Source organism: Chrysemys picta, chromosome 11 (genome assembly GCF_011386835.1).
Source record: "Chrysemys picta bellii isolate R12L10 chromosome 11, ASM1138683v2, whole genome shotgun sequence".
Classification (NCBI taxonomy): Eukaryota; Metazoa; Chordata; order Testudines; family Emydidae; genus Chrysemys; species Chrysemys picta.
Genome location: NC_088801.1, coordinates 72,624,728 through 72,650,226, shown reverse-complemented (window position 1 = coordinate 72,650,226; position 25,499 = coordinate 72,624,728). Strand labels below are relative to the sequence as shown.

The 25,499-nt window shown below is 46.1% G+C and overlaps 1 protein-coding gene across 1 annotated transcript; it reads left to right on the top strand.

Moving 5' to 3' along the window:
- The first annotated feature begins 1,845 nt into the window (after positions 1-1,845).
- On the top strand, positions 1,846-25,160 carry SPP2 (secreted phosphoprotein 2). The gene is made up of 7 exons (XM_065562162.1): positions 1,846-2,004; positions 2,094-2,218; positions 5,659-5,781; positions 8,183-8,293; positions 13,933-13,987; positions 14,762-14,870; positions 24,855-25,160. The coding sequence occupies exons 1-6, from the start codon at positions 1,953-1,955 to the stop codon at positions 14,833-14,835; spliced, it is 540 nt and encodes a 179-aa protein (XP_065418234.1). The 5' UTR covers positions 1,846-1,952; the 3' UTR covers positions 14,836-14,870; positions 24,855-25,160.
- The last annotated feature ends 339 nt before the right edge of the window (positions 25,161-25,499 follow it).

The window sequence follows — 25,499 nt, the reverse complement described above, 5'->3', positions numbered from 1 at the left end:
TAGACTCCACCAAGCCTTGTTTGTCCCAGCCCCCAGCAATCTAATGTAATGTTTCTCCCCCTCATTTCTGCAGTACTTATTAAATCTGGGCTTCTGACCCAGTACATTCCGGTACTTGACATGCAGCTGTCTAGCAAGTTCCCTTGTGTCCTCTATGTTCAGGAAGGTCAAACGAGGACTCAGCCACCTATATGGTAAGAATAATCCTGCTGTTTTCAAGGCTATGTCAGAAATCTTAGCGGTCAGATCTGCAAACGTATTGTGTATCAGGCACTAGCTTAATGCACAGAATAACATTCATGACAGTCCTGTTACTCCAGATAGGCTTGTAAATCACTTGAGTGTCCTCACTCTCACGGAAAGTTAGCGAGGCTGAGGCACCTACATTACTTAGGTTCTTTGGAAAACTTTACCCAGACTTGTTGGGTGGCTTCCCTGTGGTACAGGCACCAGAGCTGCCTCAGACATCTGATAATGTGGAAAAATTGGAAAGAGTCCAGCGGAGGGCAACAAAAATGATTAGGGGTCTGGAGCACATGACTTATGAGGAGAGGCTGCGGGAACTGGGATTGTTTAGTCTCCAGAAGAGAAGAATGAGGGGGGATTTGATAGCAGCCTTCAACTACCTGAAGGGGGGTTCCAAAGAGGATGGAGCTCGGCTGTTCTCAGTGGTGGCAGATGACAGAACAAGGAGCAATGGTCTCAAGTTGCGGTGGGGGAGGTCCAGGTTGGATATCAGGAAAAACTATTTCACTAGGAGGGTGGTGAAACACTGGAATGCGTTACCTAGGGAGGTGGTGGAGTCTCCTTCCTTGGAGGTTTTTAAGGCCCGGCTTGACAAAGCCCTGGCTGGGATGATTTAGCTGGGAATTGGTCCTGCTTTGAGCAGGGGGTTGGACTAGATGACCTCTTGAGGTCCCTTCCAACTCTGATATTCTATGATTCTATGAATCTGAACTGAAGGATTGACTGGTGCTTAATCGCTTCGCTTTTGGCATGTTTGAAATCACATCTCATGAACCTCTTGATTAGCTGCCTTCTGGCAAAATAGAAGCATGAAGGCTTTAAATCATCTGTGAGCTGACCTGTCATGTGTCCAACTCCTGTTGTGTCCGATTTCACCCTGTAAACTCTTAGAGCTTGAGCAAAGATCACTAACTTTAAAAGTTGACTAAATATCCATAATTACTCTGCAGCAACTCAGATCGGCTTACCGCAGCATCAGCGGGGTATCAGGGAGCTGGTTCTGGCCATAATTTCTTTGCTTAGCTTGGTTCTAAACTTGGTAAAAGTTAGAGCAGCCTAGAGGCTTCTCTAGTCTGCACCAGCTGGCAGTGGTTCTTGGCAGGACTGTCCGCCAGCTGACAATAGCCAGAGTGCAGCAGTGCCCTGGCCATGCCCCTGCCACCAGCAGCACATCCCTTACACCTGGGCCAGGTGCAGGGGTGGCTTAAGAATTGGCCAGACCAGCTTTACATGGACAAAAAAATCCCCATGCCAGGGGAATTCTCTGCTGCCCAAATGGGACCAGAATGTGGACCCTTTGTCTCAGGAGTAGTGCAAAGGGGCTGGATTAGGTCTGATCCCGTGGCTTTAAACTGAAGAGCAAAGGCCAGAAGCAAACTGATATAACTGGACGTGGAGCTTGTTAGGAGCTGTATTTCTGATGCTCCCTGAGGTCTCTAATTTGGTCGCAGACTTGTGGAGAAGTATTGCAGACAGTACTCCTTTGATGAAGAAATCCCACAAGCAGTAGAAAGCCTAACAAATATTTGCCATTAGATCAATCCTTTCTGTTTAAAGTGCAATGTTTGTAGTTAAACTCTGACACCAGAAGGTCAGGTGGAGTATCAAGGTTGCAGTATATAAAGGCAGAGAAATATATGCTGGAAAGCTGATGGGAAGAGTTCGCTGCTTTGAGGGGAAAAGTTAGGTTTTCCAGAAGAGAAACCATGAAGACCTTATTCATTTTTGCCCTTGTGATGAGTGTTTGGTCTTGTTCTGGTAAGTTCCTCTAAACAGGAAGAGCATCCATTCTTGCTGGATGAATGACCAATGCTTGTTTTAATGGGCCTGTGATATGTTTGTGTCAGGATTGCCGGTGTATGACTATGAACCATCCATCATGGAAGAAGCTCTGCGTGCCTCCATTGGAAGAGTGAATTCTAGATCACAATGGCCAGCCCTGTTTGGCATCGTCAGGAGCTACGTTAGAGGGGTGAGTGTGGAGCTGGTCAAAAGAATGTCACTGACATGTTTGTGGTTGGGAAAAACCAGGAAATGTCAACCAATTTTCTTTTGGTTTGGAATGCACTAATTTTCTTCCCCAAAAAAAGTCAACATTCTTGGTTTTCAAAAACTAAAATCATGGTTTTTGGAAAACCAAAATGTTGTCGGTTTTCAGCTTTTCATTCGCCATAAAAACTTTTTTTTGTTTTTTGAGGGACACTTCAAGGAAAAGCAATGTTTTCAAAATCTTCCATGGAAAAATAATTGGCATTTTCATTCAGCTCTAGAAAAGTGCTCTCCAGTTTTGGGTGCATTGTAATGTGGCTCAGTTAAATGTTTCTTGGCCAGCATTTATAATATTTAGTAGATGCACTTGTCCTTATCACTTATGGTCACCATTCATGCAGTCTAAACATAGACTCATAGACTCTAAGGTCAGAAGGGACCATTATGATCATCTAGTCTGACCTCCCATATGATGCGGGCCACAAAAGCTGACCCACCCACTCCTGGAATAATTCTCTCCCTTGACTCAGCTGTTGAAGTCCCCAAATCATGATTTAAATACTTCAAATCGCAGAGAATCCTCCAGCAAGCGACCCCTGCCCCATGCTGCGGAGGAAGGCGAAAAACCTCCAGGGCCTCTGCCAATGTACCCTGGAGGAAAATTCCTTCCCGACCCCAAATATGGCGATCAGCTGAACCCTGAGCATGCGGGCAAGATTCTCTAGCCAAACCCTCTGGAAAAAGTTCTCTGTAGTAACTTTTAATATCCCATCATTAACCATTGTTACTAATTACCAGCGATGGCACGTTATTGACCTATTGACTAAAATCACTTTATCCCATCAAACCATCCCCTCCATAACCTTATCAAGCTTAATCTTAAAGCCAGAGAGGTCTTTCGCCCCCACTGTTTCCCTCAGAAGGCTGTTCCAAAACTTCACCCCTCTGATGATTAGAAACCTTCGTCTAATTTCAAGCCTAAACTTCCCGACGGACAGTTTATATCCATTTGTTCTCGTGTCCACATTAGTACTGAGCTGAAATAATTCCTCTCCCTCCCTGGTATTTATCCCTCTGATATATTTAAAGAGAGCAATCATATCCCCCCTCAGCCTTCTTTTGGTTAAGGTAAACAAACTGAGCTCCTCGAGTCTCCTTTCATACGACAGATTTTCCATTCCTCGGATCATCGTAGTGGCCCTTCTTTGTACCCATTCCAGTTTGATTTCATCCTTTTTAAACATGGGAGACCAGAACTGCACACAGTACTCCAAATGAGGTCTCACCAGTGCCTTGTATAACGGAACCAGCACCTCCTTATCCCTACTAGAAATACCTCACCTAATATTCAATCATCTGTATGTAGTATCATGGCAGCAATTCTACTGGTCATGTGTCGCTGGCACTAGCTGCCTTCAGTGCCTACAGCTTCCTCAGAAAATTGCTTTAACAGGCTCACGTTTCTTATGCTCAATTGTTATTCCACAATGGACTTTTTGAAAAGCAAAAAAAAAAACAAATGTGATTGTTACCCCCCTAGCCCCAGTGACATATGCTGTAACTACTGCATTTTGATATAAAATTAAGAGGCTTGCATTCCCGGACAAACCCAAAGCCCCACTTTGTTTCTAAACTTTGAACTTGGAATGTACCTAGTCCTGCATGATGAGTGGTCCCATGGTCCTGCTGGAATAAATCTAGTTTGGAAATATTGCGGGTAGCAAGGTTGGAAAATAAGGTGCTGAAAGTGAAAGGGAGATTCACTGGGTCTGAAAGGTCAATAAGAATGGGAGGAAGAGGAGAGAAGACCTTAATACATATAACTGCAAATGTACCTACCAGTCTTTAAAGTTTTTCACGTTTCCTGCTGGACGGTACAACTCAGCACCTGTTCCGTTAATAGTATTATTGAACACTTCTATTGTGAGTAGTGCCAAAAGGCAACAACCAGATTTGGCCCCAAGGTGCTAGGCACTGTACAGACACTCTTTTTAAGGGTCTCACTTTGGAAATTGATTGTTACACAGCTTCTGTGACATTTATAAGCTAAAACAATGAGATGACAGACTTATAACATAGCTGGGCATGAATAAACCATGGGGTGAACGGTAAGTTGCAATTGCAGGAGTAATGACTGAAAGAGGAAACGCAGGAAAGATTTCCTTTTAGCTCAATAGGGAGCTTTCTTCCTAACACAATCATCCTTGGGGTTTTTTGGTATAACAGATTCCTCATAAATAAGGTTAGTTAACAGTAGATACAGGTTAACTGTCACTTGTCTGTGATTCTCCACCCTTGACAGCTCATTGTTGGAACCTTTTACAACACACAAGGCAGAGCTGCAATTCAACAGTAGCTTTGCTGTTGAGCTGAAAGGTGCTAATGACGTGTGTGTGTGTGTGTGTGTGTGTGTGTGTGTGTGTGTGTGATATGCATAACCAGCCTGACTCTCTCATTAGGGAGACCATGTGAGTTTCCAGTGTCAGCCCTTAGAGCAGGGGTGGCCAACCTGAGCCTGAGAAGGAGCCAGAATTTACCAATGTACATTGCCAAAGAGCCACAGGAATATGTCAGCAGGCCCCCATCCGCTTCCCCCTCCCAGTGCCTCCTACCCACTGGCAGCCCCCCCAATCAGCACCTCCCCACACCCCCGCATCAGCTGTTTCGTGGCGTGCAGGAGGCTCTGGGGGGAGGAGGGGGAGGAGCGAGGGCATGGCAGGCTCAGGGGAGGGGGCAGGAAGGGGTGGAGTGGGGGCAGAGCCAGGGGTTGAGCAGTGAGCACCCCCCCGGCACATTGGAAAGTTGGCGCCTTTAACTCCAGCCCCAGAGTCGGTGCCTATACAAGGAGCTGCATATTAACTTCTGAAGAGCCGCATGTGGCTCCGGAGCCACAGCTTGGCCACCCCAGCCTTAGAGCTCCAAGGTTCTTTTTGGATGGCAAAGCAGCCACCCAGGAGAGCTGATGCCCAGACTCTTTCAAAGCTCATATACTCCCAGAGGAAGATCTGTGAGCTCCAGGGGTGCACCAGGTGTAAAATTCCAGGACTGGGGCAGAAAGGGAACTGTTTAATTAAGCAATTTACACTGGCAAGAGACCATAGAGAGTGAGGTGCTGCTTGGGGCCATCACGCCTTACCTGAGGCTTCTGCAGGAGGAGTTGCTAGTGTGGAGCTTTTACCGACTCTGATCAAGGAAATAAGATGTGGTGTAACTGGTTTATTTACAAAATGTCCACAAGAAAATACGCTGACCCAGTCCCTGATATTCTGCTCCAGTCCCTGATATTCTGGTGGGATACTGACTCTCAAGGCCCTGATTTCTGCCACAGTTTGGCAAAGAGGCAGTAGTACTGTGTACTTTACACAGGGGAAAAAAAACCCAAGCAGCAATCACACATGCTATTGGCCTTTCCTTCTTATACAGGTTGACCTGTTGGATAACAATGACTACAGTATAGTGCTGGACTTCATTGTTCGAGAAACCACCTGCACTAAAGATTCAGAGAAGGATCCGTCCTTGTGTGACTTCAGAGTGGGACGCTATGTGGTAAGCATGCCGGGTCTCCTAGAATGGAAAACACCCTCTGTGTGATTGAACATGGCCTGGGAATCGGTCAGCTTTTTTGCTGATCATTCAAGGCCTTTGCTAAGCAAATACTTGGCTTGAAGCATTAAGTAAATGACATTTGAGGACTGGCCATAATACATAACCTGCTGTAGACTCCTCCCTGCTCAACATGCACAGGGTGGGAGAAAGGGGGGTATTCCACGCCACGTTAGAAAGGACCAGACCAAGCCCATCTTCATTATTTTACATTGCCGCACTTAACAACACAGGTGTAGTTAAGATGTTTTTTTCACAGCAAAAAATACCCGACTGAAAAATTGCTCCTGCATCTTCCTCTCCACAATGAGCATATTCATAAATTCCAAGGCCAGAAGGGACCATTGTGATCATCGAGAATGACCCCTTGTGGGTGGAATCCAGGCCAGAAAACTTCCCTGAATTAATTCCTGTTTGAACTAGAGCAGATCTTTTAGAAAAGCAGCCAAGCTTGATTTAAAAATTGCCTGTGATGGAGAATCCAGCACAACTCTTGGTAAATTGTTCCAATGGTTAATTCTCCTCACTGTTAAGAGACACTTCTTTTTTCTTGTCTGAATTGATGTAGTTTCAACTTCCAGGCATTGGATGCTGTTGTATCTTTTGTCAACTAGATTGAGGAGCCCTCTGTTATCAAATGGTCCATTACCTGTGTAAGTACTTCGATGTTGACCAAGTCATCCCTTAACCTTCTGATTGAGATCCTTGAGTTTTCCAGTCCTTTAATCATTCTCGTGGCTCTTTTCTGAATCCTCAACAATTCCCGAAGGATATTGAGAAATTAGAGACGACAGAACTGGACACAGGATTCCAGTAGCAGTCCTACCAGTGCCAAACAGAGAGAGAATAGAACCTCTCTACTCCTACTCAAGATTCCCCTGTTTATACATCCCAAGGATCACATCAACCCTTTGGGCCATGCTATCACTCTGGAAGTTCAAGTTCATGGTGGACACCATGATGTCCAAGTCCGCCCTGCATCCCAGGGTAGTCCCCCATGTAGCTGGTCTGCTACCTGGATGAGCATAATATGAACACCAAGCTGCTGTTTGAGGATATTTAGGATTCAGTAAAAACCAATGCTTATCTGATGGTCACTCAACCAGCTAGCCCCAGGATGGGAGTGGAAGGAAATGTGGCTTAAAGCCACCCCTGTACACAGTCTCCCACTCCTGAGCTATATATGCAGGCCTGTTCCCTGGCATAGAGCAGAGCAGCCCATAGGACTCCGAGTCCTCTATCAGGCAACACTTGTTAACAGGCCAACTGAAGTCCATCACAGGGCCACACCCAAGTCCATTGGCAACTAGACAGTGGATTTTATCATTTAGGGGAGTCCCTATCCAGTGGCTGAATTTGATGCATGTGTGTATGTCTGCGATTGTGTCCTTACTCAGCTCGGTCAGGTAAAGTACAGGAAAGTTCCCCCAACTGAGGGAATAGGAATTTCCAACTGTCTTCTCTGCTTTGTGTCGCTTACAGGCAATCCTAATAAATGTGCAAAAGTATGAAAGTACAATATCAAAATATCAGCAGGAGGGAGCTAAGGGCAATCCTACAGTACCCCATCACCTAAAATAGGTGTGTGTTGTGCTTCAGTTTGTGTGAAACTACCGCTTAATCATTAAAGCCTCCAGTCTGGTGACTAAAGAAGTAATTTTAAAAAAAGTGGGACTACCACCAGCTCAGCACCATTTGGCTCCCCATCTGCAATCTCAGAGAACCAAAGGGATGAAAAGGGCCTCTGAAATGTAGATGGTCATAGAGTTTAAAGCCAGAAGGGCCCACCAGATCATCGAGTCTTACCGCCTGTATGACTGGCCACTAAACACCACCCAGCCCAACAACCAGAATTAGACAAAACACTATAGCCTTCAGAAGACTAAATTATTGGGTGGATCAGAAGGGACTGATGTTCTCCCTGCCCTGGAGGAGTTCCTTCTGTGGGGGCTGAGGAACACTGGGGAAGCAAGGTGTGAGGCACCTCATCTTAGCGCTGTCCATGCTGCACCTATTTGTGGTTGGGCAGAGAGCAACAGTCTCCAGAGCATGGGGGTGATGTCTTTCAGGAGCACGAAAGCCAGACACGCCCAGTTCAAAAATGGAAATACTCAAGAGACTGGTGACTACACTGAACTGCCACAAATAAGTTTTGCTGGAAGACCAGAACCAAAGGCTAATCCAGGGTTGTGAACAATGTGCGCTCTCAGGTCCCTGCTCTTGGTAGCTGGCTATCAAAAGGCTGTATGACTTTTGATTGAAACTTGTTCTCCGGACAGTGCCAGTAGGCTTATGCCATAGCCTCCATAGCTGCATGAGTGAACTCTATTTTGATCTGTTACAGCAAACGGCCTTCTGCAGAAGTACAGTGCGGGTCTCTGAAGAGCAGATACAGAACTTGGCAGTTTACTGCAGCCAGGATGGGTCCAGCTCAGAATCCTCAAGCAGCGAGGAGGTAAGGAAGCGGAAAATTTGCTTTTGCCATGCTACTTCGTCTTAGGGAAAATTCCGCCTCGGGTGCACATGGGCTCGGCTTCCAGTAACCTGACTAGGAGTTGCACATGCATATCTGAAGACACCCTGCCTGCGTAGATCGTTCCACTGAAGCAGTGAATGACAGAGACAAAAGTGGTGATCGCTTTAGGGGGGAAAACAGCCCTTCAGCACACCGCCAACAAAGAACAAAAACTGCCTCTCCTGACAGGGCTCTGTTCCCCTCTCCGGGTCTGGAACTTGGCTATTTTGTCTCATGCATCACCCCAGATCAGCTGGGATCTTTGATTTTCCCTGATGGATGCCATGGGAGAACTTGAGTTGCAGACTCTAATTCTACATTGTCCTGCATAGTATTTGTAGGCATGAACATAGAGATGCAGATATGCAGCTCTAATAGTCAGAAATAAATACAATTTAGTCACCTACTCTTCTGTTTTGCTGTTCAAGTCATAACTAGTCCAAGCACTTCTTGTTACAACTAAAGCACTTTCACTCTGGGAACTGTTCCACATCCTTCTTTGGTTTTGATCTGCCTCGCTCGATTCCTAGACTTGAGTAAAAAGTTGGATCAAAACAGCTGAGCTCCACCTGGCGGTTTCAAAACCATGCAAATGTGCACATTTTCAAAGACTTTGATGCAAAACCAGGTTCATCTGGGTGCCAATTTTCCCACTGCTGGACAAACATGTTCCTGCATTTCCAGATTGTAACAAAGCAAGAAAGCAGCTGAGTTCTGGATGGTGTCATAGAATTATAGAAATGTCTGGGGGAAAGGCCCTATCTAGTCCACCCCTAAAATTTTCCTAAAATCTAATTGAAATCTTCCTTGCTGCAGATTAAACTCAGTATATCTTGTCCTACCTTCAGTGAAGACAGAGAGCAATTGGTCACCATCTTCTTTATAACAGCCCTTAACTTATTTGAAGGCTATCAGGTCCTCTCCCCACCCCTCTGCCCCAGTCTCTCTTTCTCAGTACTAAACATGACCAGTTTTTTTAACCTTTCCTCATAGGTAGGCTCGGAACGATTAGATTTTTGTCAGTAAATGTCAATTTCATTGGCTACACACAAACCGACAAAAAAATAGTTCCATCAATAATAATCAAAATGTACAGATAGGCAAAGTAAGAAAAATGCTGCTTCAGAATTTCTTAGTTGTATATTTTGACATGTGATATTGGCGATTTATGATATTGGCGATTAAACTATTACAAAGCTTTAACTTTTTATATCGGTCTACTGTCTTTAACCAGGCATTCTCTGATTCCCCCGTAATTTCCTGCAACTGGGAACATTTAAATAAATAAAAATAGAAAAAATGCTTAAAAATAAATATTGAGGTTATCCATAGGTTTTTTTAATTTCAAACTCGGCCAAGCCTACTCATAGGTCAGGTTTTCCAAACCTCTTATCACTTCTGTTGTTCTTCTCTGGATTCTCTCCAGTTTGTCCACATCTTTTCTAAAGTGTGGTGCCCAAAACTGGACACAACACTCCAGCCGAGGCCTCACCAGCGCTGAGCAGAGCAGCAGTTACCTCCTGTGTCTTCCAGCACTCCCGTTAATACACCCTCGAATATTCGCTTTTTCTGAGACTGCATCATACTGACTCATATGCCATTTGTGACCCACTATAACCCCCAGATCCTTTTCAGTAGTACTACCACCTACCCAGTCATTCCCCATTTTGTAGTTGTACATTTGATTCCCCCTCCCCGCCCCCAACTGTAGTACTTTGCACTAGTCTTTATTGAATTTCATCCTGCTGATTTCAGATCAATTCTCCAATTTATTTAGGCCATTTTGAATTCTAATCCTGTACTCCAATGTGCTCACAACCCCTTACAGGTTGGTGTCCCCCACACATTTTATAAGATACTCTCCACTCCATTATCCTAGTCTTTAACAAAAATATTGAACAGTACTAGACCTAGGACGGACCTCTGCGAGACTCCACTAAAGGCATCTTCCCAGTTTGACGGTGAACCATAGATAACTACTCTTTAAGTACTGTTCTTCAACCAGTTGTGCCACCCACCTAGCAGTCATTTCATCTAGGCCACACTATCCCTGCTTGTTTCTGAAAATGTCATTTGGGACTTTGTCAAAAGCCTTATTAAAATCAATATATATCATGTCTACTGCTTCCCAGCCATCCACTAGGCCAAAGGAAATTAAGTTGGCAAGATTCTCGGTGGTGGCAGATGACAGAACAAGGAGCAATGGTCTCAAGTTGCAGTGGGGGAGGTCCAGGTTGGATATTAGGAAACACTATTTCACTAGGAGGGTGGTGAAACACTGGAATGCGTTACCTAGGGAGGTGGTGGAGTCTCCTTCCTTGGAGGTTTTTAAGGCCCGGCTTGACAAAGCCCTGGCTGGGATGATTTAGTTGGGAATTGGTCCTGCTTTGAGCAGGGGGTTGGACTAGATGACCTCTTGAGGTCCCTTCCAACCCTGATATTCTATGATTCTATGATTTGTTCTTGACAAATTCATACTGGCTATTCCTTATTACTCTATCAGCCTCTAGGTGCTCACAAATTGATTGTTAAATTAATATTTGTTCAAGTAACCTTGCAGGTATCAAAGTTAGGCTGATTGGATCATCTTTATTCCCCCTTTTAAAGATAGGTACTATGTTTGCTCTTCTCCAGTTCTCTGGGATCTCACCCACCCTTCGTGAATTCACAAAGATAATCGTTAATGGTTCTGGTTGCATCAGCTAGTTCCAGAAGTACCTTACAGTGGATTGTGTCAGGCCCTGCCGACTGGAAAACATGTAACTTACCTAAATATTCTTTAACCTGTTCTTTCCTTATCCTGGCTTGTGTTCCTTCCATCTTGTTAATATTAATTGTTAAGCTTCTGGTCACAATTAAGTCTTTTTAGTGAAGACTGAAGCAAAATAGGTATGAAACACCTAAGGCCTCTTGATGTCCTCCATTATTAGCTATCCTTGCCCACTTAGTAGCAGACCTACATTCTCCTTTGTCTTTCTCTTGTTCCTGTGTATTTACAGAACCTTTTCTTAGGACTGGTCTACATGAGGAAATTAGGTTGGTATAACTACGTGGCTCAGGGATGTGAAAAATCCACACCCCTTAGTGATGCAGTTAAACCGATCTAATCCCCAGTGTTGACAGAGGTAGGCTTATGGGAGAATTCCTAGCTATACTGCTGCAGTACTTTAAGTATAGACAAGCCCTTATTGTGTTTTATGTCCCTTTCTGGGTATAACTCATTTTGCACCTTGCTTTTCTGATTTTGTACCTGATTTTGTTACATTTGGTGTATGAACATTTTGCACCACTCTGGTTCTTGTTAATTGTCATGGTGTTTAAAGTTGGGCCCAATAATTATATTCAGAGATTAAGTTTGCATTTCAGGCAAAAGCTTATAGTGCCAGAGTATGGGGATAACTTGTGCCTGTCGCAAGGCAGTCTGGTTCCCAGCTGCCCTGGAGAGGGACGAGCCCCTCCGGACGCCAAAGTGGGCGGAGCCAGTGGAGCTTGCGCCCGCCCCCCAGAGGTCAGGGCGCAGGACAGGAAGTACAAAAGCCCAACCCCAGAGCTCACTAGAGCCCCAGCCGCCAGAGAAGCCAGACGCTTGTGACCTAGCTCCCGGTTGGGAGACTCCTGCAGTCTGCGATCAACCCAAGGACTGGCCAGACCAGCCGAGGCCTGATGCTGACCAGACCCTGGAGAAGCTGTTAAACCTGCCTGTGGCAAGTTACCCCGAGGAGCTGCCAAGCCTACCGCTCGCCGAGTACCCTAAGGAGCCCATGGTGCTCAATTCCTTGGAGGACACCGTCCAAACGCAGGTACCTCTAGAGGGGGAGTGTGGAAGTAGCCCGGGGGCAGCCGACCCCAGTCTGGCTGCAGCACACCCAGAGCCGATGTCAGTGTGTTGCGGTCAGGATCCCCACTGACACAGCAGCGGGCCATCTGCTGCTGTTAGGGCCCCGGGCTGGGACGCAGTGGAGTGGGTGGGCCTGCGTCCCTCCTGGCACCCAACATGTGGGTGGCCGTCTCCCCCTCTCCCAGGCCCTTCGGAGCCAGGGCCTAGGCCTCCTGAACTCATTTGTTTGCTCAGCCCCTGCATAAGGGACTCTCGACTGCCCCGCCCTGAACTAGGGCCTGGGTCTGTGGAATCGAGCTGTTTGTTGGTCTCTACTGTTGCCGCGGCGTGAAACCCTGCGGCCAGGCTAGTTCCCCTGAAATAACCTGATGGATGTAGCGAGGCGGTCTGGTTCCCCGCCCCCCAGAGAGGGCCGAACCCGGCCGAACCCTTCTACCGTGCCATTCGTTAAATGTTAGAGCACAATGAATAACTTGGAGCAAATAAGATTCAAACTTCAGCATCTTTAATTTGTCAGACTAGCTTGTGACGTTCTTGTGTTCAGTCCCTATTCCAAACTGTTCGGAGAATACGTTCTAGGAATTCACAATCTGTAGCATGGAAGCAGTGCAATTTGAGTGTTTAAAATTCAAGCTATGTGGGTAAATTTGGAGCATTGGTTCTGTTTCCTGACTAACATGACTCCTACAGTGGGGTTTCAATGTAAATACTCACTTTTTGGAGTAGAGTCCTTCCGGTGAATACTCTTTTAACAGTCATTTAAAATTGTCAATTGCAGCCATTATTCCTGTCAGGAAATACAGTTGCTATAGTATTCATGGAGCATAGAAGTCAAAGGGAAGTGATGCCAGAGAAAAAGGGAAATAAGTTTCTTTCTGCAAAAGGTGCCCTGCAAATCTGCCTTCGGAGGTTATGGTTTAAATCAGGAGTTCCCAGCCCAGCATGTTGTGAATAGGTGTTGGGAGTGGGATGAGGGTGCACATCCACCCTGTCCTTCCTGGTCACACCACAAATGCTAGCTTAGCCGAACCAGGGTGAGGCAGTCTTGCCATGGATTGGCTGAAGGGCTGGGCACCAGTGAAGTCAGTTAGAACCACAGAGCACGTGTCTCTGTAGCAACAGGAGAGGGGAGAATTCCTGCTTGCTTGCGGGTGGGGTTGGTTAGAAGTGTTGCACAGCATCAGAGAAGCTGGCTTGGAACAGAGAATTTCTCTGGCCATATGTTTGTTACCATAACTGGCCTGGGGTGGGGATCAGTCGTCTTCCAACAAAATTCCCAGTGACTTCAGGGGGGCAAGATCAGGCTTATGGCCATGTGATGCTACTGGCAGGCAGGAAGAGAGTGACTGATATAAACTGTTCAGGCTTTTAGAAAACCCCAAAGGCTCCAAGCCAAGGTCCCTAATCTCATTGGTTTCAGAGGCTCTAATTAACAACGGGATACCTTTGAAAAGCTCCTCTTGATTTGGCGGGGGGTGGGGGGAGAGAGCCTCTATTTCCAGGGTCCCATTTTAAAGGTGATTTCCCTGCATGCCAGCCAGGGCTACCAAGCCAGTTTCCTCTTGGACTGGTTGTCCCGTTTTCAGTACTCATATTTCCTTAGGCTGGTTCGGTGATGTTTTTTCCAAACAGAGTAACTTTAAACGAGATAAAATCATAGCAAATCCAAAAGGCTGCCTTTGACTGCGGCTTACTTTGACAGCTCGGTATATATGCCTCTTAAAGATGTCTTTACTTTTAGATGATGTTCATGGAAATGATGGCCCCAAACAGAAGGGGTGACAGTCGCAATGAAGGTAAGTAATCTGGGTGATTGACTCTTCGTCACTCAGAGGTTTGATGCATATCGTTGGCAGCCCAACAGACAAGATTTCTCTTACCCCCTTAACTATCATATAACCACCCTAACCTAAGCATAGGTGTTTTGAATTCTTGATATACTCTTGAGGCAATGAGGCTAGGGTGAATGATCTGATTGGAACGGGGTCAAAAAAAACCCTGACTTACTGATCCAAGGTGGGGGAAGCATAACTTGAGGGAGTGGCCAATGTCGAATGATAGCGATGCGACCAGACTATCGCTACCTTTCACAGGGATGGGAGGGCGTGTAATTCTGAGAGCGTGGAGAGGGGAGCAATTTCAGGCAGTGGTGAGACTTGCATTCTCCCAGTGCCCACGAGCACAATCTCTTTCCAAGCTTCCCCTGGGTAAGTGTTCTGGAATGGAATATCGATTTAACCTTTTCAAAATTGGTTTTGGGCTGAAACTCTTTGCCAAATTTGAGCTGAATTCATTAATAGCATTTTTGGGGTGAATTTACTCTTTGCCCAAAACACTTTACACCTGCTAGGCCAATGTTTAATAGCATGGTGTATAGATCTCTCCATATTTACCTCAAGTCTGTACATCACGATGTTCACCTCATCAGAAGTTGGTATGTGCTTTTTCCGTATGGGGTTGGATCCCGACTGTCCTAACCGTTACTCGGATGCTTTGAGGGGATGTCCTGCTCAAACTGTACATGAGAATGCTGAAGGGACCCACTAACATCTCATGTTCTTTTCCAAAAGCTCAACTTGCTCCTGAGGCCTTCTCTGCAGGGAGAAGACGCCAGAGCTATAAAGCTCAGCGCCAATCCAGTTAAAGCCAACTCCTACGCATTGGAATAACCCCACTCAGGTAAATACACTTGCTTGAATGTGCCTTCTCTCAAGGTATGTCCTGGGACTTCAGAGGCTGATTGCTTAGAATAGATGACCTCCTGGGAATATAGGAATCCATAAACTGTGACTTGGCTACTAGTGTGCTAGAAGCCAGCCTGTCCTGGGAATTTAGGGTACGTCTACACAAGCAGTAGCCCACGGCAGTGAGTCTCAGAGCCTGGGTCTACAGACTCGAGCCGACAATAGCTGTGTAGATGATGGGGCTCTGGCTCTGAAGCCCGCTCTGGGATCTGAGCTTGAACATCTGCAGCTATTTTTAGCACTACGGTGCGAGCCCCAGTCTGTGGACCCAGGCGCCTAGACTCGCTGCTACTCGTACAGACTTTACTGGTGGGAATGCCAATGAGACAAGCAAGAATGGAAACAGCACTACCGCTGTGTTACTCAGGTAAAAAGAAATGCTTGCAGTTCTACAACGCAATGGCCACATTAAGGGAACACCTTCACATGATGTGCTGTCTAGTCCAGTGTGGAAATGAACTAATAACTAATGAACACTAAACTGAAGTGTCACAGCAAGCAAAGAAACGATATGAAAAGATGGAGTTTGTCTGTAGCCCATCCAGTCTGCTCTCTCATCCAAATGTAATGGTTTGGCAGTCTCTTTAACTGCCCCCTTTCTCGTCCCCCCACATTTTCTGTGAGCCTGGCAGGAATTCAGGACTGAATAGCTCCATGGACAGGTAGTGACTGGAGGCTACTGCGATCAGATAGCTTTTGGGGAGACTGTGTCATGTTTATGGGTTTAATCCCCTTCCACATCCCCAAAACCACCCCCACAAATAAATCCTTGACTCAGCAGGCTAGAATGAACTCTGGTGTTCACAGACCTGCACTCTTCCATCTCTACCACTTTTCTCAACCTGTCTTGGTTGATACAGGGGAAATTTCTGTCAGCAATAAAGCACATCATGTATAGTTAGGGCCTTTTCAATTGACTTTGGCTCTGGATCATGCCCTTGTTGAGATGTCTCATGTGAGGGCACATCTTAAATGCTCTCTCTCTCTTGGTGAGTCGTGACTGTGTTCCTGCTGTGTAGCCATGTTTGATTCAAATGCACACACAGGTACAACTTGGCAGCCATTCAGACTGTTCTAGGAATAAAGGCTAATGTAAAGCTTAATCTAGAGCTGCAGGGCGGTCTAGTGGCTGGAGCACTGGAATGGGAACCATAGAATCATAGAAGATTAGGGTTGGAAGAGACCTCACAAGGTCATCTAGTCCAACCCCCTGCTCAAAGCAGGACCAGCACCAACTAAATCAGGGGTTCTCAAATCAGGGGGTCATGAGGTTCTTACATGGTGGGGGGGAGTCACGGGCTGTCAGCCTCCACCCCAAACCCCGCTTTGCATCCAGCATTTCTAATGGTGTTAAATATATAAAAAAGTGTTTTTAATATATCAGGGGAGTCGCAGTCAGAGGCTTGCTATGTGAAAGGGGTCACCAGTACAAAAGTTTGAGAACCACTGAACTAAATCATCCCAGCCAGAGCTTTGTCAAGCTGGGCCTTAACCTGTAAGGATGGAGATTCCACCACCTCCCTAGGTAACCCATTCCAGTGTTTCACCACACTCCTAGTGAAATAGTGTTTCCTAATATCCAACCTGGACCTCCCCCACTGCAACTTGAGACCATTGCTCCTTGTTCTGTCATCTGCCACCACTGAGAACAGCCGAGCTCCATCCTCTTTGGAACCCCCCTTCAGGTAGTTGAAGGCTGCTATCAAATCCCCCCTCATTCTTCTCTTCTGGAGACTAAACAATCCCAGTTCCCTCAGCCTCTCCTCATAAGTCATGTGCTCCAGACCCCTAATCATTTTTGTTGCCCTCCGCTGGACTCTTTCCAATTTTTCCACATCCTTCTTGTAGTGTGGGGCCCAAAACTGGACACAGTACTCCAGATGAGGCCTCACCAATGTCGAATAAAGGGGAACGATCACGTTCCTCGATCTGCTGGCAATACCCCTACTTATACAGCCCAAAATGCCGTAAGCCTTCTTGGCAACAAGAGCACACTGTTGACTCATATCCAGCTTCTCATTCACTGTAATCCCTGGGTTCTTTTCTGCAGAACTGCTGCGTAGCCAGTTGGTCCCCAGCAGTGCATGGGATTCTTCCGTCCTAAGTGCAGGACTCTGCACTTCTCCTTGTTGAACCTCATCAGATTTCTTTTAGCCCAGTCCTCCAATATGTCTAGGTCACTCTGGACCTTATCCCTACCCTCCAGCATATCTACCTCTCCCCCCAGCTTAGTATCATCCACGAACTTGCTGAAGATGCAATCCATCCCATCATCCAGAGCATTAAAGAAGATGTTGAACAAAACCAGCCCGAAAACCGATCCCTGGGACACTCCGCTTGATACCGGCTGCCAATTAAACATTGAGATATTGATCACTGCCCATTGAGCCTGACGATCTTGCCAGCTTTCTATCCACCATATAGTCCATTCATCCAATCCATACTTCTTTAACTTGCTGGCAAGAATACTGTTGGAGAGGTATCAAAAGCTTTGCTAAAGTCAAGGAATATCATGTCCACCACTTTCGCCTCATCCACAGAGCCAGTTATCTCATCATAGAAAGCAACCAGGTTGGTCAGGCATGAATTGCCCTTGGTGAATCCATGTGACTGTGCCTGATCACCTTCCTCTTCTCCAAGTGCTTCAAAATGGATTCCATTTTTTAAAGACTGGCACTATATTTGCCTTTTTCCAATAGTCTGGAACCTCCCCTGGTCACCACGAGTTTTCAAAGATACTGGCCAATGGCTCTGCAAACACATCAGTCAACTCCCTTAGCGTCCTTGGATGCATTGCATTCAGCCCCATGGACTTATATATGTCCAGCTTTTCTAAATAGTCCTTAATCTGTTCTTTCACCATTGCGGGCCGCTCACTTCCTCCCCATACTGTGCTGCCCAGTGCAGCAGTCTGGGAGCTAACCTTGTCTGTGAAGACCGAGGCAAAAAAAGCATTGAATACTTCAGCTTTTTCCACATCATCTGTCACTAGGTTGCCTTCCCCATTCAGTAAGGGGCCCACACTTTCCCTGACCACCTTCTTGTTGCTAACATACCTGTAGAAACCCTTCTTGTTACCCTTCACATCGCTTGCTAGCTGTAACTCCAATTGTGCTTTGGCCTTCCTGATTACACCCCCGCATGCTTGAACAATATATTTATACTCCTCCCTAGTCATCTGTCCAAGTTTCCACTTCTTGTAAGCTTCATTTTGTGCTTAAGCTCACTGAAGATTTCTCTGTTAAGCCAAGCTGGTCGCTGGCCATATTTGCTATTCTTTCTGCACATCAGGATGGTTTGTTCCTGCACCCTCAATAAGGCTTCTTTAAAATACAGCCAGCTCTCCTGGACTCCTTTCCACCTCCATATTAGCCTCCCAGGGGATCCTGCCCATCAGTACCCTAAGAAAGTTAGTCTGCTTTTCTGATGTCCAGGGTCCATATTCTGCTGCTCTCCTTTCTTACTTTTGTCCAGATCCTGAACTCGACCATCTCATGGTCACTGCTTTTCAGGTTGCCACCCACTTCTACTTCCCCTACCAATTCTTCCCTGTTTGTGAGCAGCAGGTTAAGAGTAGCACAGCCCCTAGTTGGTTCCTTCAGCACTTGCACTAGGAAGTTGTCCCCAACACGCTCCAAAAACTTCCTGGATTATCTGTGCCCTGTAGTATTCCTCTCCCAGCAGATGTCAGGGTGATTGAAGTCCCCCATGAAAGCCAGGGCCTGTGATCTGGAAACTTCTGTTAGTTGTCCAAAGAAAGCCTCGTCTACCTCATCCTCCTGGTCTGGTGGTCTATAGCAGATGCCCACCATGACATCACCCTTGTTGCTCTCGCCTCTAAACTTAACCCAAAGACTTTCAACAGGCTTTTCTCCAGTTTCATACTGGAGCTCTGAGCAATCGTACTGCTCTCTTATATACAGTGTAACTCCTCTACCTTTTCTCCCTTGCTTGTCCTTCCTGAACAGTTTATACCCATCCATGACAGTGCTCCAGTCATGTGAGTCACCCCACCTAGTCTCTGTTATTTCAATCACATCATAGTTCCTTGACTGTGCCAGGACTTCCAATTCTTCCTGCATGTTTCTCAGGCTTCTTGTGTTTGTGTACAGGCACTTGAGATAACTAGCCGATTGCCCTACTTTCTCAGTATGAATCAGGTGGCCTTCCCTGTTGGACCCTCCTCCTGGTGTTTCCTCTCAGTATCCCACTTCCTCACTTACCTCAGGGCTTAGGTCACCATCCCTCAGCAAACCTAGTTTAAGGCCCTCCTTAGTAGGTTAGCAAGCCTGCCTGCGAAGATGCTCTTCCCTCTCTTCCTAGCAATCCTCCTTCCTGGAACATCATCCCATAGCCCAAGAATCCAAAGCCCTCTCTCTGACATCATGCATTTACCTCCACAATTCGATGGTCCCTACCTGGGCCTTGTTCTTCAACAGGGAGGATGGACGAGAACACGACTTGTGCCTCAAACTTCTTTATCCTTCTTCCCAGAGCCATGTAGTCTGCAGTGACCCACTCAAGGTCATTCTTGGCAGTATCATTGGTGCCCATGTGGAGAAGTAGGAAGGGGTAGCGGTCTGAGAACTCGATCAGTCTTGGCATACACTCCATTACATTGTGAATTCTAGCTCCAGGCAAGCAGCACACTTCTCGAGTTTCCCGGCCTGGATGGCAGATGGATGACTCCATCCCCCTTAGGAGGGAGTCCCCGAGCACCACCATCCATCTCTTCTTCTTGAGAGTGGTGGTCATGGAACTCCCATCCCTAGAACAATGCATCCCATGCCTTCCGGCCGATGGGGTCTCCTTCTGATCCCTTCCCTCAGATGACTCTTCCAAACTATTCTCCGCCATAGTACCTGTGCAGAGAGCCTGAAAACGGTTTCTTACCTCTATCTGCATTGGGGGTACATGGGTTCTCCTCTTTCTTCTTCTGGAGGTCACATGCTGCCAATTTTCTTCCCCGTTCTGCACTGCCCTCTCTGATTCTTCAGCATGCTGTGCCTGCAATACCAAACACTGACTTCTATCCAGAAAATCTTCATTTTCTCTGATGCAACGCAGGGTTGATACTTGGGTCTCTAGTCCTTTAACCTTGTCTTCCAATATGGAGACCGGTTTGCACTTTGTAGAGACGAAGTCGCTTCTGTTCTCTGGGAGAGAGACAAACATGGCACATCCCATGCAGGTCACAACAGCTGATCGCTCACTATCCATATTGTCTTCCTTCTAAGAGCCTCTTCAGATGTTGTACTTACTGCTCACAGATGCCTGAAAGGCAAAAACTCTTTGGGAACTCCCCGCAGCTGAACTCCCTCTGTTGGCTTCTCCTCTGTTGGTCGCTCACTCGGTTTGCAACTGGCTGCTTTTTTATAAGGCTGCTGTTTGGAAGCAGTTGCCCCGGTTCAAAGCCTTCTCTCCAAACAACCACTCAAGGCAAAAGCACTCCCAGTTCACGCTTTTCAAACAACCACCCACCCAGTCAAACAGCCCCTGCAACTAGCTCCAGTCAAACAAATGATCACAGCAGACAGACACTCGAATATTGACCCCACCAGCTCACAACACAGCCCCCCTAACGCAGCACTCACCGTAGCCCCTCTCGGACCGTTCCCAGGCAAACTCCCTATGTTGGCTTCTCCTCTGTTCGCAGCTCCATCACTGACCTGCTCTGTGACCTTGGGCACATCCACTTCCTGTGTCTGTCATGTCTATTTAGAGTCTAAGGTCTCTGGAGCAGTCTCTTTGAATCCTGCCTAGCACAATGGAGCCTTGAGGCCCTACTGTCATACAAACCATTATCTCTGTATTACAGTATCGAAGAGAACAAAGACGCAATGTAACTGCAGCAGCTGTTCATTACACCTCCACCTGCAGTCTGGCTGCAAGGGGAACAGTATTTAGAGTCTAATTAATGCAAATAACCGTGAAGGCACAAGCAATTCGTTGGCTTCAGTAAGCCTCGCATTGCACAAACTGCCTTTGCTAACCTACTTCTGAGAGGCTGCGTGGGAGTCGTTCTAATTGCTACTGCTGTTTCACCCACCGTATCATGCGACAGAGAAGTTAATCTAACGGAAAGTGACTTTAAATGAGATGAATGTGCACATCATGGAGATAGCTGGTTAGCATTTTAAACACTTTCAAAGTCCGCTGAGGAAAAGGAAAGTTGTTCTTTAAGCAGAAGGATCTTTCTGCAGGATAAAAGATGGCCTGTGTGCAGTTCCTATGAACCATGTAACCACAGCATGATTGGCACCATTGCTGACAGCCGGGCAGAAAGAGTTAGGATACCATGCCATGTGTGAGGAGACTGAACTAACTTTTCCGGTTTGGCAAAATGATAGTTTTAGACAAAGATTAATGTCAGTGAGTCGCTGACAAACCCCGAGCAGCTAAATTACACGGAAGGGGAGACTTACTTTTTCCTTCAAACAAGAGGTCAACATTAAAAAGAGAAAACTCAGTGCTCTGCTAGCTCAGGGCTTGTTTTAGTTCATCATGCTATTTAAAACATAATCCTTTCCCTATGTCTGTCCTCTTTTATGCTCGTCACAAGTCATGGCAAGCTGGCACACCGTTTTCATTAGTGCTTTTCCTTTTTACGTAATCTTTGACCTTTCTAATTTCTTCCGACTTCCAGTGTGAGGCTGCAGCATCGTTCTAGCATGCAATTTATTTTCTTCTAGCTGGCTTTTTTCCCATTACGAGGCTCAAGAGGACAAAACTGAAGCTAAATCAAGAGGAAAGAAAAGGGTTGATTTCCCTTAATGTGCTAAAACAAAGATTAAAATAAATCCAACTGGCTGTGGTTGGATTGTGAATTCATTCCAATGAGCTCAGTGGAGTGGCACCAAGGATGAATGTAACTCGTTCATCTATAGACCTATGGCAGGGTGCGCGTGTTAATTTTATGTATAATTTTTATTTTAAAAACTTCTTTTGCTCAGATCTTGCATTAGAAATACTGGGTTTTCTTTGGTTTTGCTGGCAAACTAGTGAAATGACCTCAGAAGGGTCAAGAGACTGTAAGAAGCATGATTGGGAGGGGAATGGAGTGTGTCAGACTGCCTAAAAATCTGTGTGCATTTTTAATAGCTCTTTAAACCAGCTTCTACTAAAACTTGGGAGGGAGGTGAGGGATTCTCTTTGAATGAATTCACATCCCTTCTCCTTTTAATCTAAAGAGTGCAAGGTCTCCCAAACCAGTTCTTTAGTCCCCCAAGAAGTCATCTGGATAAAACAGCAATATCACCAATATTTTGTGTTCCCTAAGGTATAACGCATACATACCCCCCTCCTCCACCCCAAAATAAAACCAACCACACCTAAAAACAAGCAAGCAAGAAAACATCCTTTTAAAGGAAAATAAAGCAAATGGAGAGGAACGTATGACTCTTAAAAATCTTACCTGCTTTCTTTCTTAGGATCAGCTGAAAATGTTAAGCTGCCAATGGTAAATATGGGCCAGAGACTCCCAGCGGAGGGCTAGGCTTTGGATGTTCCAAAGGTCAGAGGTGTGTGGATCGGGAGTTTTAGGAGGAGCTTGTCAAAGCCACAAAGGGCTGTGGAGTGCCTGCTTCCCCTTTGTGCCTCTGGAAATCTCTCTTTGCTGGAGTCAGCTATGAAATCTGTTTGTTTTCTGAACCCCTCTCATGTCCAGGGTTGGGGGTGTGTCCCTGAAGTTTAAGGTAAAACAAACAAAGCAACAATCCCCTGATTCTACTTCAAGTAACCTGTAGGTCATCACTGTTACTAATGTGTTTTCTCTGGCTAATCACACCAGGGCAGTCTCTCCTCAAAGCAGATCGGGTCCAAAGCAAAGTAATGGGGGGTTTGAAACATAGACAAGGCCAGATTTTTAGCTGGGATAACTTGCCATTGACTGCAATGGAACTGGGCATCTGACTCCCATTAGAGTAGACCCTGAATACAAAAGGTAATTGAGAAGGGATCGAACAGAGTGGATAAGAGTGTGACAGCATAGACTAGTGGGATTTTCCAGCAATGAAAGAGCCAGCCTAGCCAATCATGGACTTAGCCTTATGTGTGTACCCTAATAGGAATCCTGGATGAAAAATACAGAGAGGATCTGAGAGCTGCCCCAGTCCTTCTAGGCAAAGGATAGTCCCAATGCAGGATGCATCATGTTTCCAGGGTGTGGGAGGAAAAGACCTCATCCCTGGTGTACTCATTAAGAGACCACCTCTTTAGGCACAGCGTTGCATTCTCCATAACTTTGTGCATAGCCCTGGGTTATCATTCACTTCCCCCCACCTCCCCTCATCCTCCACAGGAGGTTTGTCTCTGTTCGGTGGAAAGACAAAAACCCTGCAAGCTGGGAGCTGTTGCATAACTGATGAGCTCGGAGTGAGTGTTCATCCTGGCACAGAGCCAGAGCCAGGGCCCTTTATTTCACCATTATGCAACTTGGGTGAGGTGGCAGGCAGCGGCAAAGTTCCTATTTCCTTGCAGCTGTGAAGAAAATAAGAAAAAGAAAATTCTCCAGCAGAATCTGCTCTTGCTACCTCTGCGCTCTGAATCCGATACCCCCGGCCTGCTTATAACCCAGAATGCCACAGACTGCTTTCTGCAGGAGAGCAAAGCCCAGGTGACCTGACAAATAGAGTGGCTACAATAGTCCACTGTTCTAAAGACTTGTCACTTTCTCTGCCATTTAGCAGTCGAGGAAACTGTCTCTATGACTTTCCAGAATGGGCCTTTCCCTCTCGGACCCGCTGTCTATAGGTCTTTGCTCTTGTTGCTGTCTAGGAATTGCTACTGCTCCCAAGAGGCTCCGAACTAGGTACAAAGCCTATTGAAGCCAATGGCAAGATTCCTTTTGACTCTGCAGTTCGGAGGGCCTGATCCAAAGTCGCTGATTTATTCCCAGGCAAAGGCAGACTGATGGAGGCCCCATAGCTTTCTCCCGCACTGGCAAGCTAGCATCTTTCATAAGCACCAAAGATTAAATCCGTGTTTACCCCCACAACTGATACGTAGCCCAGGGAGTGGTGATGTCTGCTTCCTCACATAGGTGGGGAGTTACACACCGGGAGGGCCACGGCTAGCCCAGAGAATAGCTCTTTGTCCATGATCCTACCGTCCTTCTGGTCTCTGAGACTGAGTGCTAGTTCTCTGACCTGTTGGTGAGGAACTGAGTTGAGGCCACAAACTTGTTCACACAAGCCAGCCAATGGCTGTTAGCTGGTGGGGGAAGTTTGTGCCTCAGTTGTTTTCACTTATTTATAAAACGGCAGTGTGCAGGGAAATGCTTAGAAATGAGATTTCTGGTTATGATTACATCATGAAAATGTGGTGGAGCACGCTGGAGACATGCTCATATGTCCTCCAGAAACACCATGTAACCCAAGTGTACAGTGCCCACGGTAGCCTTTGATTTAACTGCATTTCCCATAAAACCTGGCACCATGTTATGACTAGAAATGGCTCCTCCTTTTCGACTGTCCATTGTACGGCTAATTGTCGTTCGCTAAAGCTGGTTTAGGTCACTTTGTACAGTTTGTATTGTGATCTCTTCAGTTTTGCCGGGGTTAGCCAAACATGGTCTTGCTATTTGCAAAAGTTTGAGGGACTCCTTTGTAGGCACATGAGAGAGACAAGGTGGGTGAGGTGATATCTTTTATTGGGGAGAGGGACCTTGTAGGATTGGCTTTTCAGCATACCTTTGTGAGCAATTGCCATGGAATATTATGGACCCTCTTTACTGAACACCAGAAATGTGAGATGGCACTGCAGGGGGTGAACTGATGTTGATGCTAAAGGAAATAATTTGTAGCTGGTATGAATACAGGTTTATTCACGGTCTCCTTTCTGAAGCTGTGTCTGGTTAGGTTTTGTTAACACTGAATGCTTTAACTATGATTTGTTTCCTTTTCTTTTCTTTTTTTTAAAGTAAATTGAGGATCCAACAGGACCAGAAGCCAAAGAACCAGCACATGAAGGAGGAACTTGACAGCAATTAACTTTATTACATCAGCAAAAGCCATTCTGTAACATATAGACTCTCCCCCACCGCACCCTTTCCTTGCATGGCAAATGTCGATTGAAGTATGCACACAAATGTGTGGAAATGGGCATTCGATCGCATTGCTGTATATTAGGGCTCATTTGGAGAGCTGTCTCATGCGCCTAGCATAACTGTCTCCAATGTGTGGTGCGTCATCTCATAATGGTGCTATTAAAGGATCATTATATCATCTACATGTGCTGGGTGGCTCACTGGCCGGCGACACTCATCGCTTTCTGTTGCGCTCGTTACTAACTCTTGTTCAATTTAAAACACAATAAACAATTTCTGCCCTCTACGCCTTTCTTTCCACACAAAACCAGGAAGGGGGTCTAGTGTCTCTACAGAAGGTATGTGCAAAAGGGGCAAAGGCTGTGTGGATTTATTTAGTCGCCTTCGTGGAAAAAGGTCAGCTCTTCAGATAAAAGGTATGTGCCGCCTCAAACATTGGGGTACAATTTACTGACAAGTCTACTCTCTAAATTTAGACAAGGGGACAGTAAATCAGGGTAATTGTACCAGCTTCCTCTT